The sequence below is a fragment of the Dipodomys ordii genome, unplaced genomic scaffold (assembly GCF_000151885.1).
Source record: "Dipodomys ordii isolate 6190 unplaced genomic scaffold, Dord_2.0 Scaffold96, whole genome shotgun sequence".
Lineage (NCBI taxonomy): Eukaryota > Metazoa > Chordata > Mammalia > Rodentia > Heteromyidae > Dipodomys > Dipodomys ordii.
Window position 1 is genome coordinate 290602 of NW_012267312.1, and position 26956 is coordinate 317557.

The 26956-nt window shown below is 35.5% G+C and overlaps 1 protein-coding gene across 1 annotated transcript in view; it reads right to left on the reverse strand.

Annotated features, from left to right (window-relative positions):
- Positions 1-26956, reverse strand: part of LOC105993437 (dystrophin-like) — a gene marked incomplete at its 3' end in the record, with an annotated part of 1816642 nt that overhangs the window by 282990 nt on the left and 1506696 nt on the right. Inside the window, 1 exon segment of the mRNA XM_013026710.1 lies at positions 10853-11042. Coding sequence (XP_012882164.1) covers positions 10853-11042 — 190 coding nt within the window.

Genomic DNA, 26956 nt, shown 5'->3' on the forward strand with positions numbered 1-26956 from the left:
GACATGGTACATTTTCAGTACACTATCCAGGTTAAGCTGATGTTAGTAACATGAAAACGGGGGAAAAACCCCTTCATTTAGTCTAGTTCCATAGTTTTCTAGAAAATAAATCCAAGATATCCAACATCATTTGATTTCTTTAAGATCACATAGGCAGACTAGTGGTTAGCATTGGCATAAAGTATTTTCTGATTTCTGATACCATATTATTTCTATAAAAATTCTTCATCAAAGAGCTGTTTGGTAGTTCATGTTCTTTCTCATTTCTAATGTGCCAATATATACCATAAAATCTTACAATTTTAACTATTTTAACTGTACAGTTGCTGGCATGAAGTATATTCACATTAGGCATTATTATCATCACCATCCATCTCTAGAAACTTTCCATAACCCCCAAATAAAACTCAGAAATCTATTAAATAAGAATCTTTCCATTCTCTTTTCACCTTATGTACTGAAAATCTCTACAATGAACTGTCTCTATGAACATGTATTTGTTTCACATGAGTGACCAAAAAGTATATTTTTGTGTTGGCTTGCTGCACTAAGTTTAATGTCTACAATATTTACATATACTATTTTATTTTTCATTTTACTGTCTGAATGCCACCTGTTCCTCAAGACAGTGTTCTGTACCTTTAAGAAAATAATTTCTATCATTGTGTAGCTTCAACAGATGGCTGGTAAATGAGAGAAGGAATTCAGAAAGGACATTTTTTGGTGAATGAAATAGATCCTGAAGAAAAGTACAGTGATGTGAAATTCATTTTCTACCTAGATGAAAGTCACTTGAAAAGGATATAGAAAAAAATGAAAGAGAAGGTAGGGATGAGAGAAAGAAAGAGGAAGGAGATAGATTAAATAGAAAAAAAAAGGCTCTCTTAATGCTACTGGTTATCGGCATTAGCTAGAAGAGTCATGAAAATTAGTTTATCAATTATATTTTTTAAATATTAAAAATATTTTATATGATAGCTATTTGCTTCCTCAAAAATGTCAGTGCTTTTCCACAGTAGGTGAAATTGCTATCTCTACTCATTTCATTTTTTTTTGGGGGGGGGGAGTCCGGTCGTGGGGCCTGAACTCTGGGCCTGGGCGCTGTCCCTCAGCTCTTCAGCTCAAGGCTAGCGCTCTACCTGGAGCCACAGCGCCACTTTGGGCTTTTTTTCTTTTTGCTTATGTGGTGCTGAGGAATAAACACAGGGCCTTATGCATGCAAGGCAAGCGCTCTACCACTGAGCCACCTTCCCAGCCCCTCATTTCAGTTTTTAAAACTGCAATGTACAACAGTTTTTCAACCATCTATAAACTACTATAAAGACTAAAAATAGGTTTTGTGGAGTAAATCATTGGGAAGAATGCCTGATCAAGTGACTCATAAATATCCAGGTCTCATTCTACTTGGGGTCACAGCCTTGAATTGAATTCAATATTGGATTGTTGAATTGGGAGCAAAAGATTGAGGTAAAACATGGTTGGCTCAAGAGAGCTGGAAACATGCTGCTTTTGGCAAAGAATAAGTTATTCAGTAACTCCTAAAGAATAATATATTTGTAAAGGTATTGGAAGTGAAATGACACGAGGAAGGAAAAACTTGAAATTTCTAGAAAATGCAAATATTACATTTGTAAAGATTCAGGTCCTTTTAAGTTAAAATGATGATGATGATGATAATAATAATAATAATAATAATCAACAAGCTAACAGATCTCTCAAAGACAACCACAGATGCAGAAGCAAACAAAAGTAATTCGTTCTTTTCTCACTATCAGGAAATAGACATTCTTTCTACTAGACTAATATGATCTCCAGTGGGGAATGATTTACGTCTCTTGTATTCATGAAACTCCCTTTCATAATCAGGTGTAATGACTTCTTTTACCTCTACAGGGAATGGTTGACTTATGCACAGACCTTTGTTTAAGAACTTTTCTTTAAAGATTGATGCTGTTAAACACGAGAAAAAAAATGTGAACTTTTTGACGTTTCATTTTAATGCAATTTAGAAAACCAGGTAAACTGCAAATGGACCTCATGTGGAATGAAAATCACATGCTGATAATCTAAATTATTTTGAATATTATTAATCTTTGACTAATACCTAAAAGGTGTTATTATCAGAATTACTAAAGCATAATAGAGACTCTAAAATGGTTTCTTTTTAAAATAGTTTGTAAATACAGCACTGAAGATTCTTTGATTGTCTCCTCTCTTATGCCTATTTTTTACTTTCAGAAAATTTTACACATTTTTATTATAATCACTTAGTTGTACAAGGGGATTTCACTTTGGCATGTCCATATATACATACAATTGATCAGATTACCCTTCCATTAATCTTCCTTATCTGTACTTCTCTCTTCCCAAACCAATTTGAACAGGCTTTATTGTTTAATTTTAACACATGTACATAAAGCATTTTGTCCATATTCACCTTTCATCCTCTTCATTTACCCTCCTGTACTTTCAGAATTTTCTACCCCTAAAGGAAGAATTGCTATCAAATGAAGGAATGTCATTTTTGGCCTCAGAGGTCTACTCCCAAAGTCTGCTAATCTGAAATTCTTTGAGGTTAGAGGAAGAGAAGAGGAGAAAATGACATAAAACTCTGACTTCTTCTGTGGTCAAACTTTTCTTGACTTTTCAAATTCTTATTTGGAGAAAAAAGACTTGAACATAGGTGGGCCTTAATCAGGTTCTAATGGCTAACAAAGAAAGTCTCAAATACTATAAGCCTTTCCATTGTCTACAATTTTACTTCCTTGTAGAATGCATTTTAAATAATTTTATTACTTTTATTAACATATCTAGAAGCTTGATTTCCCATGTTTCTCAGGTTGTTTGGGGAAAAATAATTACTTTTACCAAAGTGTATTTGATTTCTAGTTGAAACTGAAAAATGGCAAGTCAATTTATATTCTCAAGAAGTCATTATGAAAGAATAAGCATGTCTTTTGAATGTTTATTATAGCATGCTTATTCTCAAAATAGTGTATTAAGGTTTCTTTATCTATGAAGACTTTAAAGAGATTTTGAAAAAAGGAGCCAATCTCTTAAAGATTACAAGTCTATTTTAAAATGAAATCCCAACACTCATAATAGCCAATACTTTGTCACACAAAATTTTAAAAATGATTGTGCCCTCAAGGTGCCTATAGTGAAGTAAATTAATACCAAATCATATATATATTTATATATGTATTTACATAAAATTAAATATTACTTTAGAATAGCCTGAGAACAGTAATGGCATAATACTATTTTCATTGGATGCTTACTATATTGCAGATTCTGCTTTATGCACTTTATATACATTAATTCACATCACCCTCATAACAACCTGAAGGGTAGTGGCTGCCATTACCCTTGATTTATACCTATGTAATCTGAGAGCAATTAAGAAATGTGTCCATGGTCAGTAAGTACCAGAATCATGATTTAAACACAGGCACTCAAGCTTCAAAGCTCACACTATTAAACATCATCCTCTAAGCCTCTCTAATAGGAAGTAGAAAGCACTAAAACTCATTTACAGTAAAGAGAAGTGCCTACAGAAATTTCAAAGGAGATGAGATGACTTCCAGCTTGGGAAATTTGAGAAATAAGGGAAGGTTTGAATGTAGATTCTCCTTGAAAAATGGATAGTATATGGGCTAACTCAGATGAAGAAAAGAAACATCATGAAAATAACCAAGGTCATCAACAGACATACATGTAGTCTGCCTAAATGCTCCTTTTCACAGTTGAAAGTACAGAAAAGGAGTTGAAGGTACATGGAGGAAAATTAAAAATAATATTGCAAAAAGGTTTGAGGTCAATGCTTGAAAGCCAGGTGAAGAACTTTCTAGAGCATACTAAATATTTTGAGAAGTCACAAAAGGTGTTTGACAAGAGTAGTCATATTCTTTCATTCATTGCCCAATACTGATTGAGAGTCTACCATATGCAATTACCATTTCAGGTAATGAGACTAAAGAGTGAATCAATAAAGGAAATCGCTCCCCTCATATGATTTATATTTTGGTTACAACCCAAGTTATATTTTAGGAAGTTTAATTCAAAATGTTAATGTGATGCATTTGGTAGACAGGAGTGAGTGGAGTTAGGGAAAAGGTGATAATAACTAATTATGGTGAACATAAGGGGGCTAGAGAAAGAAGATGTATAAGATTAGGGGTGAAAAATCATAGCCTTTGGAAATGAACTTGGAAAGAAGGCAAGTGAAAAGAACATGTAGAAATGAGTATGCAATTTGAAATCTCCCTGACTGAAGAGATGATATTGTGATAAATAGCAAGATAGGAGACAATGACTTGCTATTAAAATGTGGCCTATTTGGGTCATATTGAATTCATGCTGTCATATTGAGTTTGTGACATTTGAGTAAGAAATGTCTCACATCCAGTAAGAAATATAGGATAAATACTGAAAAACAGATACAAATTCTCAAATCATTGGTTTAAAGGAGATGGGTAGAAGAGTGTTTCTGGTAGAATAGCTAGCATATAGATAATATTTCAGAACTAGTGATTGGCTACAAATGAAAATAATGAGATTACTGAAAAGAGAAAATAATAACTAGAGTAGGTCCTGAAAAAAAGAAAGAGGAAGGGATGGGCAGTTAGAGAGGTATATATACAATCTCCAGATGACTGGGCACAATGGCATACACTAGTAATTTCAGCTGCTCAAAAGGTAGAGATAGGAAGATGGAGGTTCAAGACTAGCACAGGGAAAAGCTTTACCAAGATCCTATCTCAAAAAATGAGTTGGACATAGTGGTTCATGCCTGTAATTCCAGCTAAGTGGGACATACAGGTGGGAATATCATGGTCTAAAACTAGCCTTTGAAAAAGCATGAGAACCCATCAGAAAAACAAGAAAGGTTTGGAATGTGCTGAAGTGTTTGTACTTATAAGGCCTTGAGTTCAAACACTAGTATGCCCAAATACATGTACACACAGGTGTGTGCAAACACATGTCATTCTGATTAGTCAAAAGATGACATTTTTAAAAAGTATAACATAGTGGAAAATCACAGTATGCACACTTTCTAGGGTAATATTTGCAATTATCTTTTGGTGATTTTATAAATAAGTGTACTGGTTTCAAGGTAGATATAAAAACCTGCTTGAGAAAGGTAAAGGAAAAGTGACTGTTGAGGAAGCAGAAGTATGTCCAATAACCAGTACATTCCTATGAAGTAAATTATTTAAAACTTGTTTTTGGGGGCTGGGAAGATGGCTCAGTGGTAAAGCGCTTGCCTTGCATGCCTGAGGCCCTGGGTTCGATTCCTCAGCACCACATAAGCAAAAAGAAAAAAGCCGGAGTGGCACTGTGGCTCAAGTGGTAGAGTGCTAACCTTGAGCTGAAGAGCTGAGGGACAGCGCCCAGGCCCAGAGTTCAGGCCCCACGTCCGGACCCAAAAAACAAACAAACAAAAAAACAAAAAAACTTGTTTTTGAACATCTTGGGCCTGTGCTTGAATGATGAGTTGGTGTAGAGTAATGGATAGGATTGGATTAATAGAAGACCAGATGATCAAACTGAAGATCAAATACTGACTCTTCTATATATAGATGTGTGACGTTACAAGAAGTTAACTAACCTTTCAAAGTTTTCATTTATCATCTCTATTAAGGGTTTGCTGACATTATATCATGCAGGCAAAGCACTTAGCACACATTGTTTGGCTCCAACTATTAAAAGGGTTAAATATGAATATTATCCATCTGAATAACTGATTAAATACATAATGTTTTTAATTCCAGAAAAGTAATTTTTATTGTGAGAGGGTTTGATTTCACATAATGATCATTATAATCTGGAGTGTTAAAAATTCAAATTAGTTAATTTTCAAGGAAGTAATAATAAATAAGTTGCCCTAATTCAGCTCACTTATACTGATAATCAAAATACACTGATAATCAAAATAACAATATAGTATCATGGATTTTGGTGAGAACAATATTAGGAATTGAAAATAAAAATTACTTGGCCAATTATAAAATGTGCAAATATTCGTCTTTATTATTTAATGTAACTTTGATCCGTTGATGCTTAAGAGGGAAACATTATATTTACAGCTTCAGTTTGACTTTTGTCTAATGGTAATTCATAACATTAATTAGGACCTTTCACTTAAAGAAAGCATTTCTCAACATACTTTTATATTTATTGCCTTCTAGGATCCTCACAAAAACTCTATGAAGAATAAAAGACAATGGTTATTGGGTGCTATCAAAATTGACTTTTCAATATGCCAATGTCTTCCTACCTATGGCTATAGAAATAAAATTACAGAATCCAACAGCTGAATGACAAAGTTATTACACTTAGTGCTTCCTTTATATCAATCCAGATAACTGCCTAATGAAATGGGAAAATCTAGCAAAGGACGTATAAAGGTTTTAATACATTCAACTAATATTTCTCCATGTTTTCATAGGTATAAAACCATGGCAACATGGTCCAGAATGCTACAATGTTTATGAGCAATAGTCAAAAGACTAATCATAGAAATACTGTATGACATAGCAAGACTATTCTTTAGCATTTATCTGAATGGATGTCTGTCAGAATACAATAGAGACACCTGCATACCCATGTTTCTTGTAGTGCTATTCACAGTAGTTAAGTTATTGAATAAGCATAGATGGCCTTCAGTTGATCCGTGGATAAGGAAAATGTGATATATATGAGTATTATTCAGCCATACTGAAGAATAAACATATGACTTTGTCAGATAAATAGACAGAGTAAAGTAAGTCAGACTCAGAAGGACAATGATTACAGGTTTTTTCTCTCATGTACAACCTAGAATTGCCTAAGATAGATAGATAGATAGATAGATAGATAGATAGATAGATAGATAGATAGATAGAGATGTGCATACATACATATATGTGTACATGCATACATGTATGCATACATACATACATACAAAAGCATGAGTGTAATTGAGGGGTTATCTGAGGATGAGGGAGACACAGGAGTTGAGACAACGATGGGAATGAACTCTACAATGTACAGTATTTTTGTGTGTGAAATATCACCCTGAAATTCTTTTGCACCATTAATTTACACTAACAAAATAAAGGAAATATTGAAAAAGCTACTTCTCCAATTCTGGAATTGGAGAAGTATCAGAAATCAAATGCAACAGAAATGTATCAGAAATCAAAGATAACTAGATTTATAAATCTACACCAAGGTACAATTCAGTTGCTCAAACCTCTCTCTGAGAATGTTGAATAGAATAGAATTTTTATAAAGGGGGAATATGAGAAGAGTTATCAGTAAGATCTATGAAATTAATGAAGGCAGTGCATTGAATGATATAGCCTGAGGCACGATCGAGCTCACAGATGAAGGAATTTCAAATATTAATTGCTTCTTAGCTCTTTGTGCTGAAAATACGATCATAATTTTACCATTTTATGACCATCTTTTCCCCACTATATCACACCTACATACCTTCTTTAGAAGCTGGCATTGCAGTGAGCTCTCAGGGGTGCTTGGATTTAGTTAATATTTGCAGAACACTTGTGAAATTGCAAAGATGCAGGATCATTCTATTATCATTTAGTAACACAGGGTTTGCTTTTAGAACCTTGATTCATGAACATCTTTATCTCCTAACTGAAATTATTTTGGTCAGAAAAAGAATGAACTATAAATAAAGACCTTCACTTTGAGGATAAACTTGTGATTTAAAAGTTCACTAGCATTGTTCAGTCTGTATAGGATATTTTATAGAAGTTTATTGGCTTAAAATTCAAGTTATTGTTAGAAGTAATAATATTGAAAAGAAAAATGTCTTCATCCGAAAGTACTGTCAATTACTAGAATCTTCTTTTAACAGAAAACAGAAAACAACTGGATTTACTAACATATAAGGAAACCCTAATGTGTTTCAGAGTGGAATTTATCAAGTTAATTTTATTCAGGAAACATATATTCATGACACAAGTATGCTTATAGATTCTATGAATTATGATTAGTGCTAGGAGAATTAAATACCCAGTGAAGGGACTGATTATTAATAAGAAGAAAGAAGACTAATTAGAGCCAGTGTTCATATAAAGACCAACGAGTTGACAGTTATAGAGAAAGCATTCACCCTCTCTCACTAGCATTCATACAAAGTATGCTGTTGGGTGGAAAGATATACCAAAATCTTTTTAGAGAGCTCTGGCTTTGTCTAGGATCTCACCACATTTCCTAGGAAAGCCCAGGCTCATGCAACTTTCCAGCCTCACAATCTGCAGTAGCTGGGACTACACCTGTGAAACACTAGGTACAGCTTTTTAATTTTATTAAATGGGAAGTATGCTTGCTATATGGTATGAATAAATGAATACAGTACTAGGAGCTTCTTTAAAACAAAAGAAAAATACATACCATGATGGTTTTTTTCCTTCTTATGTATTAAAATTTTTCCTTTAACTTAAAGTAAAAATTTACAGAGGAGGTGGGGAGCCTAATAGCTCCATGAGCTGAAACAATCCAGTTTGACATTTCTGCTTGTGGCTTTTACCCACTGCTTCTTCACTCATATTTTATCAGTGGAAATATATCATTAATAATAATCAATAGTTCCAGTAGTTTATATTTTAACACATTTGGTCAAAATATAATTATTCAACCTAATCAAAATTCTGAATTGAATATAGGTGCTATTTGTAAGATGTAGTTTAAACACCAGGTTATTGCAATTCATAGAAAACACAATGTTATTGGAGATAATAGGGGCAATCTCTTTGCTTAAAAATAATTTTGAAATCTTAATTAATGGTAGTATAGTTAAGGGAAAAAACATTGTATGAAGGATTTCAGGAACTTTAAGGAATTTTTTTTATTAAGATAGGGGCTGTCTGTGTAGCCAAAGCTACTCTCCTGCCATAGCCTCCAAAGTGCTGGAATTACCTGTGTGCATCACTATACCTGGTTCTACAAAGGTTTTATATGGGTTTTAAGAACAAATACAGAGACTATTTTGGTGGCACATGTCTGCAGTTCCGGTAGTCAAAAAGTTCGTGAAACAGATTATGAGAAAGAGGCCATCCTAGACGACCTAGTGAACTTGAACCCAGCATGGGTTATGTAACAAGACACAGTTTCACAAGTAATTAAGAAAACAAACAAATGAAATACAGTTTATCACATTTAAGCTGAGGCAGTAAAAAGCCCTTGCCATATTTTCAGAGATTCTTTCTTCTGCCTCTAGTACTCAGAAAGTTATAGAAAAGGGTTCAATGTTTGTTGTGAGTTTTCATTGCACATTCTTACAAATATAAATATAAAATATATAAGATATAGTAGCTACATCTCTTCCCTTAATCAGATTTACTTGCTATTTTGAGAGGTTTATTAAATTCCTAATATTTAATTCAGTAACTAGGATATTCCTTGTTTTCTCAGTAATCTCCTGAAAAGTCCACATTACCAATCTTACATATCTACCATGGCAATGAAAAAAATGTGAACTCATATATCAATTAAAATTCTACAGTGCCTTTATGAACATTTATAAGGTGAAATAAAATTTTATTTGTGAAACAGAATAAGCCAAATGAGTTGCAACAGCATAGTGTCTAACTTGTTATTCATCTGACAGGGAGGAAAAAAAAATCTCAATTTGCATTGTTTTTACATTCTATCACAAGCCATGGGAGATCTGTGCAAAGATAAAGTCTGGTATTGTTTCAGACAAATTACCTTCAAAGGTTTGGACAAATTTAGCATGCATTGTGGAGGAGCAAGTGGGGTTAGAGAAAGATGATAAGGCAAGAATGATGAATTGAAGATGCTATAAATCCTCACTGTCACCCACTCAATGCTCCAGAGGAACAAAGTAGATCAAATATCAAAACAAAGCAAAATGAAACAAAAGGCACAGGAGAACAAGGAAAGGGGAGGAAGAAACTTTGCTTGCTGTGATCTCATTTGGGGATTATGTGTTTAAGGTTGGATATACTCTTACTTCTTGGATTCTCAGTTTGAAAATATGAGAATAATCATTAGTTCACACATTCCTACTATTCTAACATATCAAACAATATCTGAAACACTAATAAAGTCTGATGTCAAATCAGACAACTAACTGTACACACATCACCAAACTATGAGATTTCAAGAAAATTACATCCATTATTGAGGAAAAACCTTAGCAGTTGCCATGAACTGCACAGTATGACAGTCACAATGATACCATTTGAACAAAACTACCTGGAACTTCTGTTCTTACTGTTTTCGCAGATAGAACTTTATAGTAAGAATTTTTGTTTCTAGGAAAAACAATTGCCTGAAAATTGTCTGATCACTAACTATGACAAATTTAGCCATCTCATTTTTATTTTCACAGATCATGTTAGGAAGAAAACTACAAAATGCCAGATTAACATTTCAAAACGTATTTGAAAGTAATGAAGGGAAACTGATTCAGTTAGCAACGCTAAATAAAACAGACAATTCATACAGATGCTTTCCCTGTAAAATATTAAATAAACACTCAAAAATGGCAACCTCTTCAATTTAATAAACCAACCCCAAACTTATTTCTCTGTCTGAGCGAAGTTTCTGCTGGACCAAACCTCTAGTTTTCTTTGCAAGTATTTTTTTTTTGCTCAAAAAATACATACTTTTTTTTAGAAGATCAGGGTATTAAACAGAATCATAAATGACTCTTCTTTCTCCTTCTGCCTTTTCCTTGCTCAAATGCAGAACTGTATCAGCCAGTATAAAACAAGTACTTTATTCTGTCCCCAGCTTATCAATTACGAGTATAAATGCTGAGAACTGTTGAAATGGATTCACCAGAGTGCTAAAGTGGAAACGCTTGACTTACTTGCCATTGTTTCATCAGCTCTCTGACTCCCTTGGAGTCCTCCAGAAGCCTCTCTTTATGGGTAGCATCCTGTAGAACATTGGCAGTTGTTTCAGCTTCTGTAAGCCATGCAAGAAACTTTTCCAGGTCCAGAGGGAACTGTTGCAGTAATCTCTGAGTTTCTTCCAAAGCAGCCTCTCGCTCACTCACCCTGCAAAGGAACAAATAGCTAAATGTAGTTCTCAAGTATTGGAATGGGGCCTCCAGTGAAGCCCAAAGACCAGGGATGCATTCTTGCTCAAGTATTCCCTTTAAGCAATGGCTAGAATGCTATTTACCATAATTTCATTGACCTCAAGGCACCTCCGTGGGAGAAGGCATGCAAGAATATCTATTAAAAACGAATAACCTTAGCCAGGCTCCAATGGTTCACCCCTATAATCTTACTCAGGAGGTTGAGATCTGAGGATAGAAGTTTGAAACTAACCCAGGAAGAAAAGTCCATGAGACTCTCATTTCCTATTAACCACCAAAAGGCTGGAGATAGAGCTGTGGCTCTAAGTGATCCAGTACCAGCCTTGAGCAAAAAAGCTGAAGAACAGCACCTAGTCTTTGAGTTCAAGTCCCAGTACCAGTATGTGCATCTGCATGCATCCAAGCATGCACGTGCACATGTATGAACTCGCGCATGCACGTTCATGTGTACACACATATGCAAGCGGACTGGGCATGCACTTCAGTGATAGAGATCTTGTCTATCACATTCAAAAGTTTGAATTCCAATCCCAGCAACACAAACAAAACTGAAAGAGATGGAAATAATAAAAAATCATAACCAGGATAACAATAACAAAATAAAATCCTAACAATCAAAACTAACCAGTCAAAATGTCAGATGTCTATAAACACCCTCTATAAACATACACCCACACCCACATACACACACCCACACCCACATACACATAGACACACACAGAACTTTGGACCTTTACAATTTCATATATGTATATTAAAATAAGTAATTTTTGCAGCTGTATAGTTTATGTTGGGCAATTTTGAAATCTTATTTTAATATGCTGCAAAAGTTGAAGCTAATCATTATATGTAAGTCCCTAAAGTCCCTCACCATCCCTATTTTTGATGTTGCCCTGAGGCAGGAAACAAAGATTAAACAGGCAATGAGAAAATTCAAGAGATTGCTAATCAAGAATTGAAGGTGAATACTGTAGAGAGAAAACGAGGAGTCATTGGAGAGCAAAAGGGAAAAAAGACTAACAAGGAAAAATCCCCGACATTTTATAGAGACCATTTACATAGCACTAGGTTTGTTGGTACTATTGCTTTAGGTTGTTAGATCATCACCTGATAGTCATTGAACTGAGATTATTGTCCAAAAGAAAAATTAAGTTTATTGGAAAAAGTAGGGACTTCAAAACCAGACAGGCCAGGGTTCAGTTCCCAATGTCTCTCACCAGTTATGTGACAGGAAAAGTTCCTAACCTCTCTGAATTTCTTTTTTTCTTTTCATAGCTACAATAGCTACTGCTGTGATGAGAATGTTGAATATGTCATATGTAATTCATTAGACTTACTCAAAAATGTTATCTCCTTCTCCCACATCCCATTGTCTCATTCCTCTAGTTTTAAATATGAAATTCCCTAACGACATAAAAGTCTAAAAACAATTTCCTAGGTTCTGATTACATATGTACTGTATATATTGTGAATGTATACACATCGACCCTCAGCAAACATCTCCATAATAATAGCTCAGGAGGGAAAATTGTCTAAGGTAGTAACAGTCCCATCTGAAAAGATTCAGGTAAATTTTGTCTGGAATGAGGAAATTAGTACTCTAGTTAAAAGCTTTATTTGTCTTCTATTACTACACAAACACTTGCTGGGATTAAACACAGCTAAAAATGGATGTTAAAAAATGGAACACTCCAATATGATACACACTGCTTGTTAAGATGTGATTGTCAATAATTATGCAAAACTGCAATTTATTTCAGCAGCAACTTTATCATGGGATGTGCAAACCAGGCAATAAACAACTCCTGCGGAGCCAGCGGCAGCAAAGCCCCTGGAAGAGTTGTTTATTCATCATGAGTGAGGTTTTTGCTGAGCACACAGTCTTTCACAGTGTAGTTTCAATGCTCAAACTGGATAAAATCTTCTTCTGCATTAACTGGTGGAGGGGAGAAGAAGTTTATGAGAATGCAGCTCTTGGGGAGAAAAAGTAGGCATTGCACGAAACTACTTATCAACCCTTAAATAAATGTTAATACTGAAGAGCTGAAAGGTAGCACCCATGTTCTGCTAGAGCAAAGAAGTTCAAGGGCTAATCTGCACTACTGGTTTTTCTAATTTGTTGACACACTATCAATCAAGGAGTAATACTGACATTGTCATCTATTTATCAGGATTTAAACATTCAGCACCATTGCCATGGCCCTGAAATCTTAATTTTACAACTGGGCATCAAGTTACAGGTTGAACCCCGGTTAACAGCCAACAATTTTTGACCCGCAATTGAGGTAATTTTATCCACTTTGTAGCAAGGCTTACTTTGTTTCTAGCTCCCAAATTTGAGATAGAAATAAACTGTCACATTCCAGAAGAGAAATGCAGGACTAGATACACATCAATGAATTTTTTAACATCAAATTTCAAACAGTAACAAAGGCACAGTATGAAACTCTCCTATGACAGAAGAGACAGGTAGGTATTGTGTATTTTATTATTTGTATCATCTTCATGATGAGTGGCTCTCTGTGCATCTTAGTTCCTCTGTCCTTAAAGAAGAAACACCACTCACCTTCTGACTCCAGAGGTAGTAACCAGTAAATAACTTTCTAAGGGTCATTTGTAAAATGCAATGTATACAAATCAGATAAAAGAGTTCTATCCGCACAATGAGATTGCTTTTGGAAAGTTGGTTGCTTTGTAAATTAAGCCCTTGAGGGGAAAAAGTAAAATTTTCAAGATAGTAAGGCACTGATTTTCCTCAACGATAACCATTGGGTTTTAAATATTGATGACATCAAGCTGAAAAAATTTGTAATTTGTAAGTACTTAAAAAAATCCAATGGCAACAACAGCAAAAAATCTCTTCAAATCAGCTCTTTACAAACTTCTTTGCTTGTAGATGAAAGTGTTGTTTACTGCTTGTGTAGAGGGTTTTGTAGACAACAACCTTTCTCTTGGGTTCAATGCATGTACACTGAATCCTTAAATTTTAATTGTGCCAAGTCTAGACTAGAAATGAGTCAAGAGTATTTAATTTCCATATTTCTGCATTCAAAAGAGCCCTAAATATATCTCATAGTTTTTAATTTTCCTCAACCATATGGCTTTGAATGGTTTATGTGATAAATAAAAATACAAAAATAATGAAAATCATAAGGAATAAAAGATTGGTTTTGAATAAAACAAAAGGGCATGAATATGGACTACTTTTAATTCTTTTGTCTAGGTTATTAAACTATATGAACCCTGGAGAAAATGTGGTTGAATATTAAAGGCAACAATGACTAGATATTAGATATAGTAATAATGCTTTAAAATAGAATATACTGTATTGGCTAAGTATCTTTTATATAACAAAGCTTAACCATCAGTTACTCTAGCTTTATAATGCACAAAAATAGCTGAACTTGGTGGAGTTAGACATGTTATGATTTAATAAGTTTTTTATTCTATTCATAAGGTTCTCTGCTCTATTCTCCATTTATAAATAAGGTAGAATGGAACAATGGTTTTCAAATTAGGCCCAATGACCAGTGGCAGAAGCCTCATCAAGGGATGACATATTAGTAAAGCAAATTCTCATGCTTCAAGAAAGACTTCCTGAATCAGAAATCCTGTGGGTCAAGTCTGGTACATTGACTTTCAGCAAACATTCCAGGCATTTCCAACATATCTTACAGTTTGAGAATCACTGCTGCTAGCAACAAAACTTTGAGACCTACTCTGCAGAAGGATGCTGTGCTGGGCTGCTCAGATCTCTGTTCTGGATGGAAACATTTCTTGCCTCAGCTGCTGGCTGATAGTCTTCACCTGTCAGCATTATTTGAGACTTGGCCTCAGTTAAAGAGAGCTGCCTAGTGCAAAGTTGTCCTCTTTCATTTCCAAAGCAGGCTGTGCCCATGGACTGGCACAGGTCTAATGTGTGGGTTATAATTGCCTATCTCCCTTGCTCCAACTCAGGTCAGATCTGCTGGGCTCCCCTAACTCTTTATAGAGGAGGGGGGCATGTTAATTGTACTGTGGTGAGATCAGCACAGAAGCTTGGCTTCTACTTTTGCCCTATCTGGTTCCCTTTCCTCATTTCTTCTCACAGGTGTTTAACCTGAGAGCAGTCTCCAATAAAATTTCTGGACATTAATTACTTTCACAGAACTTGGATCCTGGAAAACCTGACCTGCTCGTTTCATGGTAAATAATTCCTTATGCTTAAGGAATGCATGTGAAGAACTATGCATCCACATGCACTGACTGTGATCTCCAAAAGAGATAGGATGGACACTCTTCACACTCAGCAATTGTGAACTAAGGCCTACCATACTTCTGGTTTTTCTCTAAGGAGATTTATCAATAACAGAGATTGGTATTATTACAAGTTATCAAGAATCTGTTGAAGTGCTAGAGTTAGGAAGTTTAATATAAACCTACACATGCCCAAGAAGGTGTTCATTCAGATAGAACTGTGCAAGAAGGTTGTAAATCACTGAAAGCTGAGCATCTCCATTTTCTTTCAAAGAACTAATTATCAATAAACTCAGGATAAGTAAACTCTGATCTCTCTCCCTTCCTTCCTCCCTCCCTCCCTCTCCCTCTCCCTCTCTCTCTCTCTCTCTCTCTCTCTCTCTCTCTCTCTCCCTCTCTCTCACTCTCTCTCACACACACAAACATAAACACACACACAAACACACACACACACACACACACACAGACCATGGTGTCTTGGAAAAAAAGTTCTAAGCCTAATTTAGATTTCCTACGAAGTTCAAATCATCCACATCTTACAGTTCAACCAAGAACATAATTGCTAGAAAAGAGAAAAGGAACCTTGCTACTTTGTAAAGTTAGGCTGAAAAGCTCTTAATATACAGATAATAGTCTACCATTAGATATCTAGATGGAAAATAGTCTCTCAGTGCATTATATTGCAGATTTATAAGTGTATGCATAACAAAACAACAGTAATAAACACACTGAATTCTTTTTAGGGAAAAATGTGGCTAAATCTATTATGGAAAGTTCTTTGGGCCAAATACTTATGTAAGTCTCAAAAGTTGAGGAAATTCATAGCACTCAGCCTTCTACTAAATAATACTTCCATCTGTGTCCTGTATCTTCATGGAGTAACTGGGTAAAATTCTCAAAATCTTTCTTTCCTACTTTATCTGCACTTCCATTACTATGATATCCTATGAAATTTTTATGGAAAGGATTTCAGGATCATGGTTTTTGTCCTTTATTATGTGCAAAAATAATCACCTTACCAGTGCCTGATCTTTAAACATTACTCAAAGGGCCAGTTCTAACCTGTTAAGTTAATGGTCTCTATATAGTCCCTATGAGTTTTTTAATAATTAAGTTACATTTTGTTGTTTAAAAAACCAAAATTGTATTTATTGCACTGTACTTTGTTTCCTACAGTTTGCTTCCCTTTTCCTTGATATACTTTCAGTTAGATGTTTTGTTCTTTCCCAATGACTCAGTTTCTAAACAGCTTATATTTAATTATGAATTTCATTCCTTTTACCACATGCCTATTATCACCTCATTAATAAATTAATACATGCATATATTTTATGCCTGTTATGTGCCAGGATGATAATGGTGACACAGAATTTAAAAAGAAGTAGAACTTGCCTTTTAACATATTCAGGTTTGATAGAATAGACAAATAGTAAAAATTTATCTATAGTTACAATGTTCTTATAAACAATCTGTACTACTACCAGTACCCCAAATCTGTGACATATCACACTGTACTCATGAATTTCTACCTCAATTTGCCTAACAAGTGATAGATGGATCTTCAACATTTTTGTATTTCCCTATTAACAAAATGGAAAGAATCTAGTTGAGCTTTATCTCAAAGCATAATGATGGATGCGCAGTACGAGGTTTACTAATTGAATTAATTTTCATAAAAATAAGGAACCTAGATAAAGTCGTGCACGTGATGGCTGCTTGCATTTTGTTGTTGGAAAATCTGATTCTGAGAGAACTGTAATGACTTCCCAAGGTTGTACACAAATGACAGCACTGGTATTATATACTTTGCATACTAAAAAAAGAGAAGTGTTTCTAACTCTGAGGACAAATATTGGTGTCCATTTCTCTCAGATATATTCGTTGTAGTGAAAGAAAAGTATAAAGAAGGTTAACCATGCTACGGAGTCCTGACATTCATTGTGACCTCTTGTCACTTTAATATTAGCAGGATTGTTGAAACATACAAATACATACACATATAGAAAAACATATATGAAAATATTATACTACCCCCAGTATAGAAAAAAATACCTAGGGGCTGGGAAGGTGGCTCAGTGGTAGAGCGCTTGCCTTGCATGCCAGACGCCCTTGGTTCGATTCCTCAGCACCACATAAGCAAAAAGAAAAAAGCCGGAAGTGGCGCCGTGGCTCAAGTGGTAGAGCACTAGCCTTGAGCTGAAGAGCTGAGGGACAGCGTCCAGGCCCAGAGTTCAGGCCCCACGACCCGACCCCCCCCCCCAAAAAAAAGAAGAAGAAAATACCTAGTTGGTCTTTGATTTGAAATAAAAGAAAACATTTTCAATGCAAATTTACTGGCTTGCTGTTCACTCATTTATGAATTGAAGAGGTTTTCATCCCTTCTCTCCTGAGGTCTGGTGGTAAATTACTCCAACTCTCCAGAGTTAATTGAGAACCATGACCTAAATGTTTCCCAAGTATTGCTTATTAGTTCTCAGAAAACTTATTCCCATCTTTCTTCACCCCAGACAGCACAGGATGACTTTTTAACACATACAAGTAGCAACATACTTGCATGAAAAATAGATTAATCCTGCAAAGATAAACCACAGCTTTGAACTTATCTGTGTCAACTTCAATGATACAGACATTTTGGTTTAGAAAATCACCTAGATTTTACCATCGGGTGGAAACAGGATGTAGGCATTATCAGTCGTATGAAGAATTTAACTTATAAATTGTATTAAAATGATATTTGAAAATATATCATTAAAGGGACAACCATATTATGTCATTTACCTGGAACAATTGAGATATTTCTGAAAAGAAAGTATCAGGAAAATCAGATGAAATCATATTTTTGCATTACTCACTTTCTCTGTCATAAATCATTGAGAAAAATTAGTTGTTGAAAGAAATGTACACAATATTGTGAGCAGATAAAATCATTTGTATGTTTTTGTTTTGTATTTTTAAGGAATTAAAAATATATTTTATAATTTTATATTGCTATAAAGCCAAAAGGTACTATTAATGGGGTTGAAATATAATGTTGGGAGTAATTGATTACATTTGATTTGATTCATATATAGATACTCAAGATATCATCTTAAACCTTATGCAATCGAGTCTTTAGAAAAAAGTGGAGCTGGCACTACCTTTCAGATACATTGAAACTTGGATCAGGGTCGAACTTGTAGTTTGCAAAAACTTCTGGGCTAAATAAATTCTCAATGGTTTAAATAATGTGAACCTTTAAGTTGGTTTCAGTCACTTGCAATGCTAATTTCATTCAAAGCTGTATTTCCTAATGGTGACAAATCAAAATGAATAGCTTCTTATCTGAAAGGATATATAGAAACAATATAGAAAGCAATTAAAAAAAGCATGCCCAGGATTATCTCTTGAAAATCTCATAATATTGTTCACTCAAGCAAATATAATACTCATCTACACTAATTTACAGGAAAACAGAACTGTGGATACATGATAATCTGAAGACAGCAAGACTGGCAGGTCCAATTTTCTAAGATCAAAAGGCAAACACATAGCACATTCACTTAAAAGGACAGAAGTAGCTAAAACCATCATTAGCAAACAAAATGAACTCATATCAGAATTCTAGTAGAGGAATTTCAGTGGAACTATCAATGTTTTCATAATTCCTGATAAGAACTTAGAGCTATGGTGTCTTTGACTTTTATCTAGTTTCTATTTTTTTTTCTTGGTCTTGGGGCTTGAACTCTGGGCTTGGGCGCTGTCCCTGTGCTCTTCAGCTCAGGGCGAGAACTCTACCGCTTGAGCCACAGCGCCACTTTCGGTTTTCTAGTGGTTTATTGGAGATAAGAGTCTCATGGCCTTTCCTGCCCGGGCTGGCTTTGAACCATGATCCTCAGATCTCAACCTCCTGAGTAGCTAGGATTACAGGAGTGAGCTTTAAGTTTCTTACACTGCACTCTTTCATGGTTTAAAACAAATTCTGAAAGAGCTTTATATATTCAACAATTACTGTGATAATACTTTGTATTGAAATGATGGTTTTTCAGTTTGCAGGCTCTTTCACAGATATCATCTCCTCTGATACTTTAAATAGCTTGATAAGGCTAGTAGGGTAAGTTGTTATTATTCTGAACAGTTTATGGATGAGAAAGTGACCTTCAGGGAGGCTGAGCAAGTTTCCAAAATAAGTGGCAAAACTGAAACACCTTACCTATGCTGTTGCATTAAAAGATGCTGTCTCTTGAGGGACACTTGCCAATCTCCTTCTGATTGGATATTAATATATCCAATATGGATATATTACTGGATATTAATATATTACTAATCTCAGAAGTCTTTGTTTTGGTGTACTTGCTTGCCAGATTTTTGGCTGACGGCACACTCTTCTGAGAATAAATTTTAATTTGCTGAGACAATTCTATCTTTTTTTAAAATAAGTTTTTATTGTGAAAATACTGTACATAGGGGTTACAATTACATGAGCAAAGTAATGAGTATATTTCTTATCAAGCATTGTTGTCTCCTCCTGTTTTTCCCCTACCATCCTTTCCCTCCCATCTTGTATCTATCATTGTGACTCTAATGGTTGTACGAGAGCATGTTTATAACAGTTTGGGGGCTCATCCAGATCTTTCCATCCAAGAGAGGTAATCAAGAGCTCTTTTCCCCGAGGGAGATGTGTCCCTCTGCCTTGTTGTGAAGGCCTTAGAGTGGCCAGTACTTTTGGACTGGAAACTTATCTGAGGCCTGATTTCTCTCAGCAATATGGGGAAATGGGCCTATAGCAAGTACTGCAGTGACCAAGCCATTTTGTGCACAGACCAAGGCAAGAGTCAAGATGATTGATTGGTAAAGTATTCTTTGGTAGTCAGGGAGTGAGCATCTAGTTTGCAAGACATTTCCAGCCTTGGGATATTAAGCCCTTACTTGGCAAGGCATCTCCAGGTTTTGGTGTATAAGATATATCCAGTAAGGAGGACTGAGTGCAAGATTTTGCAAGAAATTTCCAGTAGGGGAGTTTAAGCACAACAGGGATATTCAAGAAATCAATCTAGGGTTGTGCAAGAAATCTATCTCCAATAATGGGTTGTGAGTGCAACAGGGGTACACAAAAGATCTCCAATAGGGGGGATTGAGTGCACAGGACAAGTCAAAGTTTAGCTGAAATTGACAAAAACAGGACCCATGGATAGATCCTGCCTTTACCACTCAGGAAGAGGCTCCCCTAGAGGATGTGGGCAGAGCCATTGGGGAGCATAAGGTATGTATGATATTCTCAGAGCCTACTCTAGTAAAGCTGGTGGCAGAGGGAGGTTTAACTTGAAAAACAGGTTTAAAGGGATCACTTCAAGGAGGGAGAAATACAGATTTCAAATTGATGGTCTCCTTTATCTGTGCTGGTTTTTTGGTCTCCCATCTTTGAAAGCCAATGATAAGCTCCTCCAAAATCTTGTATGCAGCATCTCCTCAGCCCTATCATCCCTCTAGGCAACATGATTGCTGGCCCAGACTCTATACTTGAGTTCCCCAATACCAATACAAGCTTAAAGATTACATCCTGATCAAGACTTGGAAGAAAAAGAAACTCACACTGCTCTAGGAGGGACCTCATCAAATGTTACTTACCACAGAAAGGACAGCACATACTACAGAAAAAACATAGAATTACTGCATTTGGATAACATGAATCCCTAAAAGAAGACAGCGGTCTTCCAGACCTGAAGAAGTCAAATGACTATAAAAAGATTGATGTGAGCTGGGTACTGGTAGCTTATGCCTGTAATCATAGCTACTCAGGAGGCTGAGATCTGAAGATCATGGTTTGAAGCCAGCCCAGGCATAAATGTCCCTGTGAGACTCTTATCTCTTATTCCCAATTAAGCACTCAAAAACTGGAAGTAGGGCTGTGACTCAAGTGGTAGAGCACGAGCCTTGAGCACAAAGAGGCTCAGGGACAGTGCCCAGGCCCCAAGTTCAAGCTCCAGGACTGACAAAAAAAGACTAATGTGGTTGTTGGTGGGTGGTTGTTACTATTTCTCTTCCTCCAAGGAAGCTGTCTTACAACTGGAAGGCATGGGTTTAAAACATTCTTTCCAAGGTTAGATTTTACATGTATGTATGCATTCCAAATTTAAATTACCAAAAGGCACTTAATCCACTCCACTCTGGTAGGAAGGTTGTGGAATGGTCAATTAACAATAATCAGTGGTGTGCAACAGGGGTTAATATCGATAATTAAAAAAAACAGAAAGCCAGAAGTAGCACTGTGGTTCAAGTGATAGAGAGCTAGCCTTGAGCTGAAGAGCTGAGGCACAGTGCCCAGGCCCAGAGTTCAGGCCCACGACTGACCAAAAAAAAAAAAAAGTAACCCCTTGGTCATTCTATGGCTGAAGATCCATCTGTGTTTACGTATTATAAGCTAAGAATTTCTTACTAGCATTCCCAATCTAGTAGGAAAATTCTGTTGAAAATGAATGGGGACAAGTTGGGCACTGGTGCCCCACACCTGTAATCCTAACTACTCAGGAGGTTCAGATTTGAGGATCTCAGTTTGAAGCCAGCCAGGACAGGAAAGTCTGTGAGATTTTCATCTCCAACTAAGTCACAGAAAAAACCAGAAGTGGCGCTATGGCTCAAGTGGTAGAGTGGTAGCCTTGAGCAAAAGAAGCTCAGGGTCAGTATGCAGGTCCTGAGTTCAAGCCTCAGGACTGTCAGACCCCACCAAAAAAAATCAATGGAGTCTTCTACTATGAGGCCCTCAGATGGTCATTTTGAGGTAACTGTAGTAGGGGTAAAAGATTTAAGACAGGTCATAGTGGTTGAAAATGAGTATGGTGGAACAAATGCCTATTTTACACATGTGGGACAGGTAGGCCAAGACCTTGGATTGTCCCTTTCTCCCTGGGAAGGACCACAGGGATGAACCACAAGTCCTGCCAGCAAGGCATGCATGCTAGCCCTCTTCTAAGATGAGATGGCTTGGGGCAACAAGTCCTGAAGGACAATGTCACTACTCTATCTTGTGGTCGATTAAAGCCACCTCCATTGGTTAAGTCACTGTCCCATAGCTCTAAAACTCCATCCTCATGCCTCTCTAGGGAAGGTGACAGAAGTCCAATCTCAGGGAAATATATCTGGTACAGAAAAAGCTTGTCTTTGAGGAGATGGAAATTCGTCTGCTCTCACCATTGCTACCAGTGCCTGGTTGAATTGTGGGGGACTTTTGGTTGAGGTTTTTCTGGTCAAAAGGAACAGAACCTGTACTTTGGTTCGATTGGCTATCCTTTTAAACCTGGGGTTTCAAAAACCAAAGCTCTCTTCAACAACAGATAAAACCTAGTCCTCAATGTCAGTGGGTCATTTGACCTCCAGGTTTACATTGATGTCATCAGGGTCCAACAAGGAGTTTCTGATAAATCTAAGGTTAGGAATAATTAATCCCTCTAGCAAGATGACATAGGAAAATTGGAGGGCTCCTAATATTATTCTGGCAGAAAAGAGGAGGTATGTGTCCTAACTAGTGGCTTTCATCCCCAATAATAAGGACCTGGGTGAGACCATAAACTAAAAATTTAGAGGGAAATGGCTGAATGTTGACCTCGGCTCTAATGCCCCTCATTGTTGTGATTGAAACAATGTAATTGGATACTGTGGTAATAATTCCTATGGAGACTATGTTAAAAGAGTTTAATGGAAAGACTAGAAAATAAAAAAAGGGAGAAGAACTCTTTTTCATCACAGTGTCTTGCTTCAAAGTTCCTGCTTTGACCTGGTGGCTTAGTTCTTGCTGAGGAAAAGAGGACCTGCCCTGGGATAAGAAAGGATTTGTAAAATGGAACAAGAGCCTTTGTCTTGTGTGATTATTATATACTTAGATCACAATGTCTACATGTGTAGACAAAAGAAATTATGATTCCCTTTTTTAATCATCTTCACCTGCCATCTGAGAGACCTGTTAGAATGAACATCATACTTTGGGACTCAAGGTAGGCATGAACATTTTATTTAAATGAAGCATTTCAATTCTTATGAAGAGAGAGAAAAATCTACTATTGTCGATAACAAAAATACAAAATAAACCCAACCTTCATTTGAGAAAAAAGAACATTCTACTAATAAAATTGTACCCTTCTGGTGATGAACTTAAGAAAATGTCTGTTAATACTGAAGAGATTACCTAGAAGTCTATGTATATTGTAAAAAGATTTACAAATTATCTTATGTGGAAAAATTATCTTACATGAAAATCAAACACTTCATATACTTCTTTCTTAGAAGTTTTAGAGTAAAATGAATACATTTTACAAGAATTGTCCTACTTTTAATTTTATTTTAATGGCTCATATATGATTTACAAGACAAGACGTAGGATTACAAATAGCTTGAGCTAATTAAAACTTATCAAAATAAAGATTTAAAGGTTCTTGCTTTCTTACTTTTTATTACTAGAGGGAAATAGCACTTGAAAGACTTTGATACTTTGAAATGCATTGATGGACCTTAAAATCAATTAAAATTTATGAAGAACAGTCATAAATTAAGGATTTATATTTTCAATTAGTATAACACTAAAGGAATGAATCTGAGAGCTGCACCTGGTTTCAAGAATTCTGTACCCTAAGAATTAATTACTTTTTAAAACTTTTTCTTCATCATCATCATCACCATCATCCCATCATCATCATCATCATCATCATCATCATCATCACCTTACTCTAAATTCCTGAAGGGCAGGGATTTATAGCAGTTGCTGGCATTTATTAAATATGCAATGCACTTGCTTAAAATCAATAAATCTACTGTGAGTTAGATACAAGTTCTAAAAATGAGCTCAAAGTTTTAGGAAAAAAATCTTGAAATTATTTCTTGATGTTAATGTGTTGAATAATATTTTTGTCTGTATAGAGCATTAAAGTTTATACATTGCTTTAATATAAATTACTTTAAGCAATACAATTTGTAGATGTCATCTTTGTAAACAAAAACTATAATAAGCTATTGTTTGGTTATAACTAAGATATTTCAATAGGAATGAGCAATTCTCTGACCAATATTTTTTTATTGTAAAAATACCATACAGAGGGGCTACAATTACATGAGCAAGGTAATGAGTACATTTCTTATCAAGCATTGTTGCCTCCTCCTTTGTTTCCCCTTACCATCTCTTCCCATCTCCCCACTACCACCCCCTCCACCCCCATGCCAAAGTTGTAGAGTTCATTGATCGACATAATGTCTTGTACATCTCATTGTTGCAATGGGTCCACCTGTGTCCCTATTTAAACAATTTGTTTTTTCCCTTCCCCTCCACAAATTATACCAACATTAGTGAAAACAGGGGTTTTACCGTGGGGGAGAGACATACAAAGCAACAAAGAAATAATCTTATAAATATGTTAGAAACAATAGCAAGAAATGAAAAATATTTGAGTCCTTATCTTGGGGTTCATTTCATCTAACACCAACTTAGCTGACCTTTTCTGTTTGTCTCAGACATATACTAGTTACTGCAAATAAGGGAAACCATGGGACCTATGTTCCTTTGGGCCTGGCTTACTTCACTTAATATAATTTTTTCCAAGTCTTTACCTAGCCATAAAAGAAATGCAAACAAAAACTACATTGAGATACCACCTCACCCCAGTTAGAATAGCTATAATCAAGAACTCTAACAACAACAGATGCTGGAGGGGATGTGGACAGATGGGAACCTTACTTCATTGTTGGTGGGAATGTAAACATGTTCAACCACTTTGGAAAGCAGTATGGAGGTTCCTCAAAAGACTCCACATAGAGCTACCCTATGACCCAGCAATCCCACTTTTGGACATTTACCCAAATGATCACAAACAAGACCTTTCTAAAGCTACCAGCACAACTATATTTATTGCAGCACTATTTACCATAGCTCTGACCAATGTTGTATTTTGTTTGGGGAAGTAATTTGTATCTTCTCTTTATAATGTTAGCACTGGAAGTGAGGTGGTGGACAAGTGTGTGGAGCAGTACATGTATATTTAGTCATGGATGACTGAATTTCTGTTACTTTTATATGAAAAGTTAATGTATTTTCTACAGAATTTATAAACTGAACTTCTGCAAAGAATGCCTATTCAAGAATAGGTGTCTTGAAAAATAGAAAGCATAAAAACTAACATCTGTCCAAATGAGCATATCATTTTAGCAAACTTTCAGATTGTCTACAAGTTGGATCTTCTTGGTTCAGAGACATCAAGAACTAACAGAGGATTACACTCGTCCTATCCACAGCCCCATTTGGCTTCTGTTACCCAACATATTCCTGTCTTCCTTGCTTTTTGTCACACACAAACTTGATGAGAAATTTTCCTACTTGCTTTCTGCAAAAATCATCCAGTGTGTCAGAGATGAGAACAAAACCCTGTGGCATAGCACCAGAGATCTTCCTTCACCATTTGACCCTGATCTGCTAATTGACATCCTTTGTGCAAAGACATGAAATGATATCTAAAAACTATCCAATTTACCTAGCATCTAGCTCGTGTTTCTCCAACTTATTCAAAGGAATAAATAAATGCTCTGATGAAATGCAAATACAGTGGTACATTTTACTTACCTACCAAGCCCAAATATTTTTGTCTCAAATATTTTTGTAAAATATTTTTGTCTCAAACATATAAATTATATTTTTGTCTCCATATACATGCGTCTGTATTTTTTTAAAAACTGAATTACCTAGATAATATTTTCAAGAAATGAGTGCATGTTTTTTCACATGGCCTCCAACAAAGTAGCTTTTAGTATTTTAAATGCCTTGGATAGCTACAATAATGTTTCTTACATTTTTTTGTATAGCTTTTCACTGTATTTACTAACATCTGAGTAGAGAGAAATATATATATATATATATATATATATATATATATATATATATATATGAGAAAGGTGTCCTTTAACCCTTTTATACAGACCATGCTGGTCAATAAAGTTGTGGCAAAATATTTTGATTATAGTAACATGGCACAGAATTTTAGAAATTTTTCTAGACAATATAGATTTAATTCAGTTTTGTAAAAATTCATTCAGTTCGGTTTCATTAAAAAAATAGTCATTATATCCACAAGAATGTTCTAAGAGTATATTATTTCATTCATTCCTAAATCAGATTTTTTACTGGAAAATTAAATAGATTTTATGAGTTATAAAAAAGGGGAAATATTTTGGATATTGAGGAAGATGTTTGACTATCGTAGTGATGGAAAAGTGTACCTGGAATTATGTGGGGAGTGATCTGACATGGGAGACTTTGTATATAACATGTACATTTTGCATGTCTCACAGGAGATTGTCACCTACAGACACCTCAGTACCACTTTAACCTAAAATTAATTTTATATACAAACACAAAATATTTTCCTCAATGTTTTCATACACATTGAGTTACTTAGGAATATAATATATTGCTGTGAAAACGCCAATGAGTATTTGACATGTTCTTATGAATTTTTTGAAAAAATTTCTTTATCAGTTTGGAAAAAATTAATGCAGATGGCCAATGTCAGTCATGGTACTTGAGTCACCATACAACATGCCAGCTCCAACTCTACATTTGCTGGTGGTATATTCATAATGCCATCATTTCAAAACTTCACTTGTGTTCCTGTGTGATAAAGACAT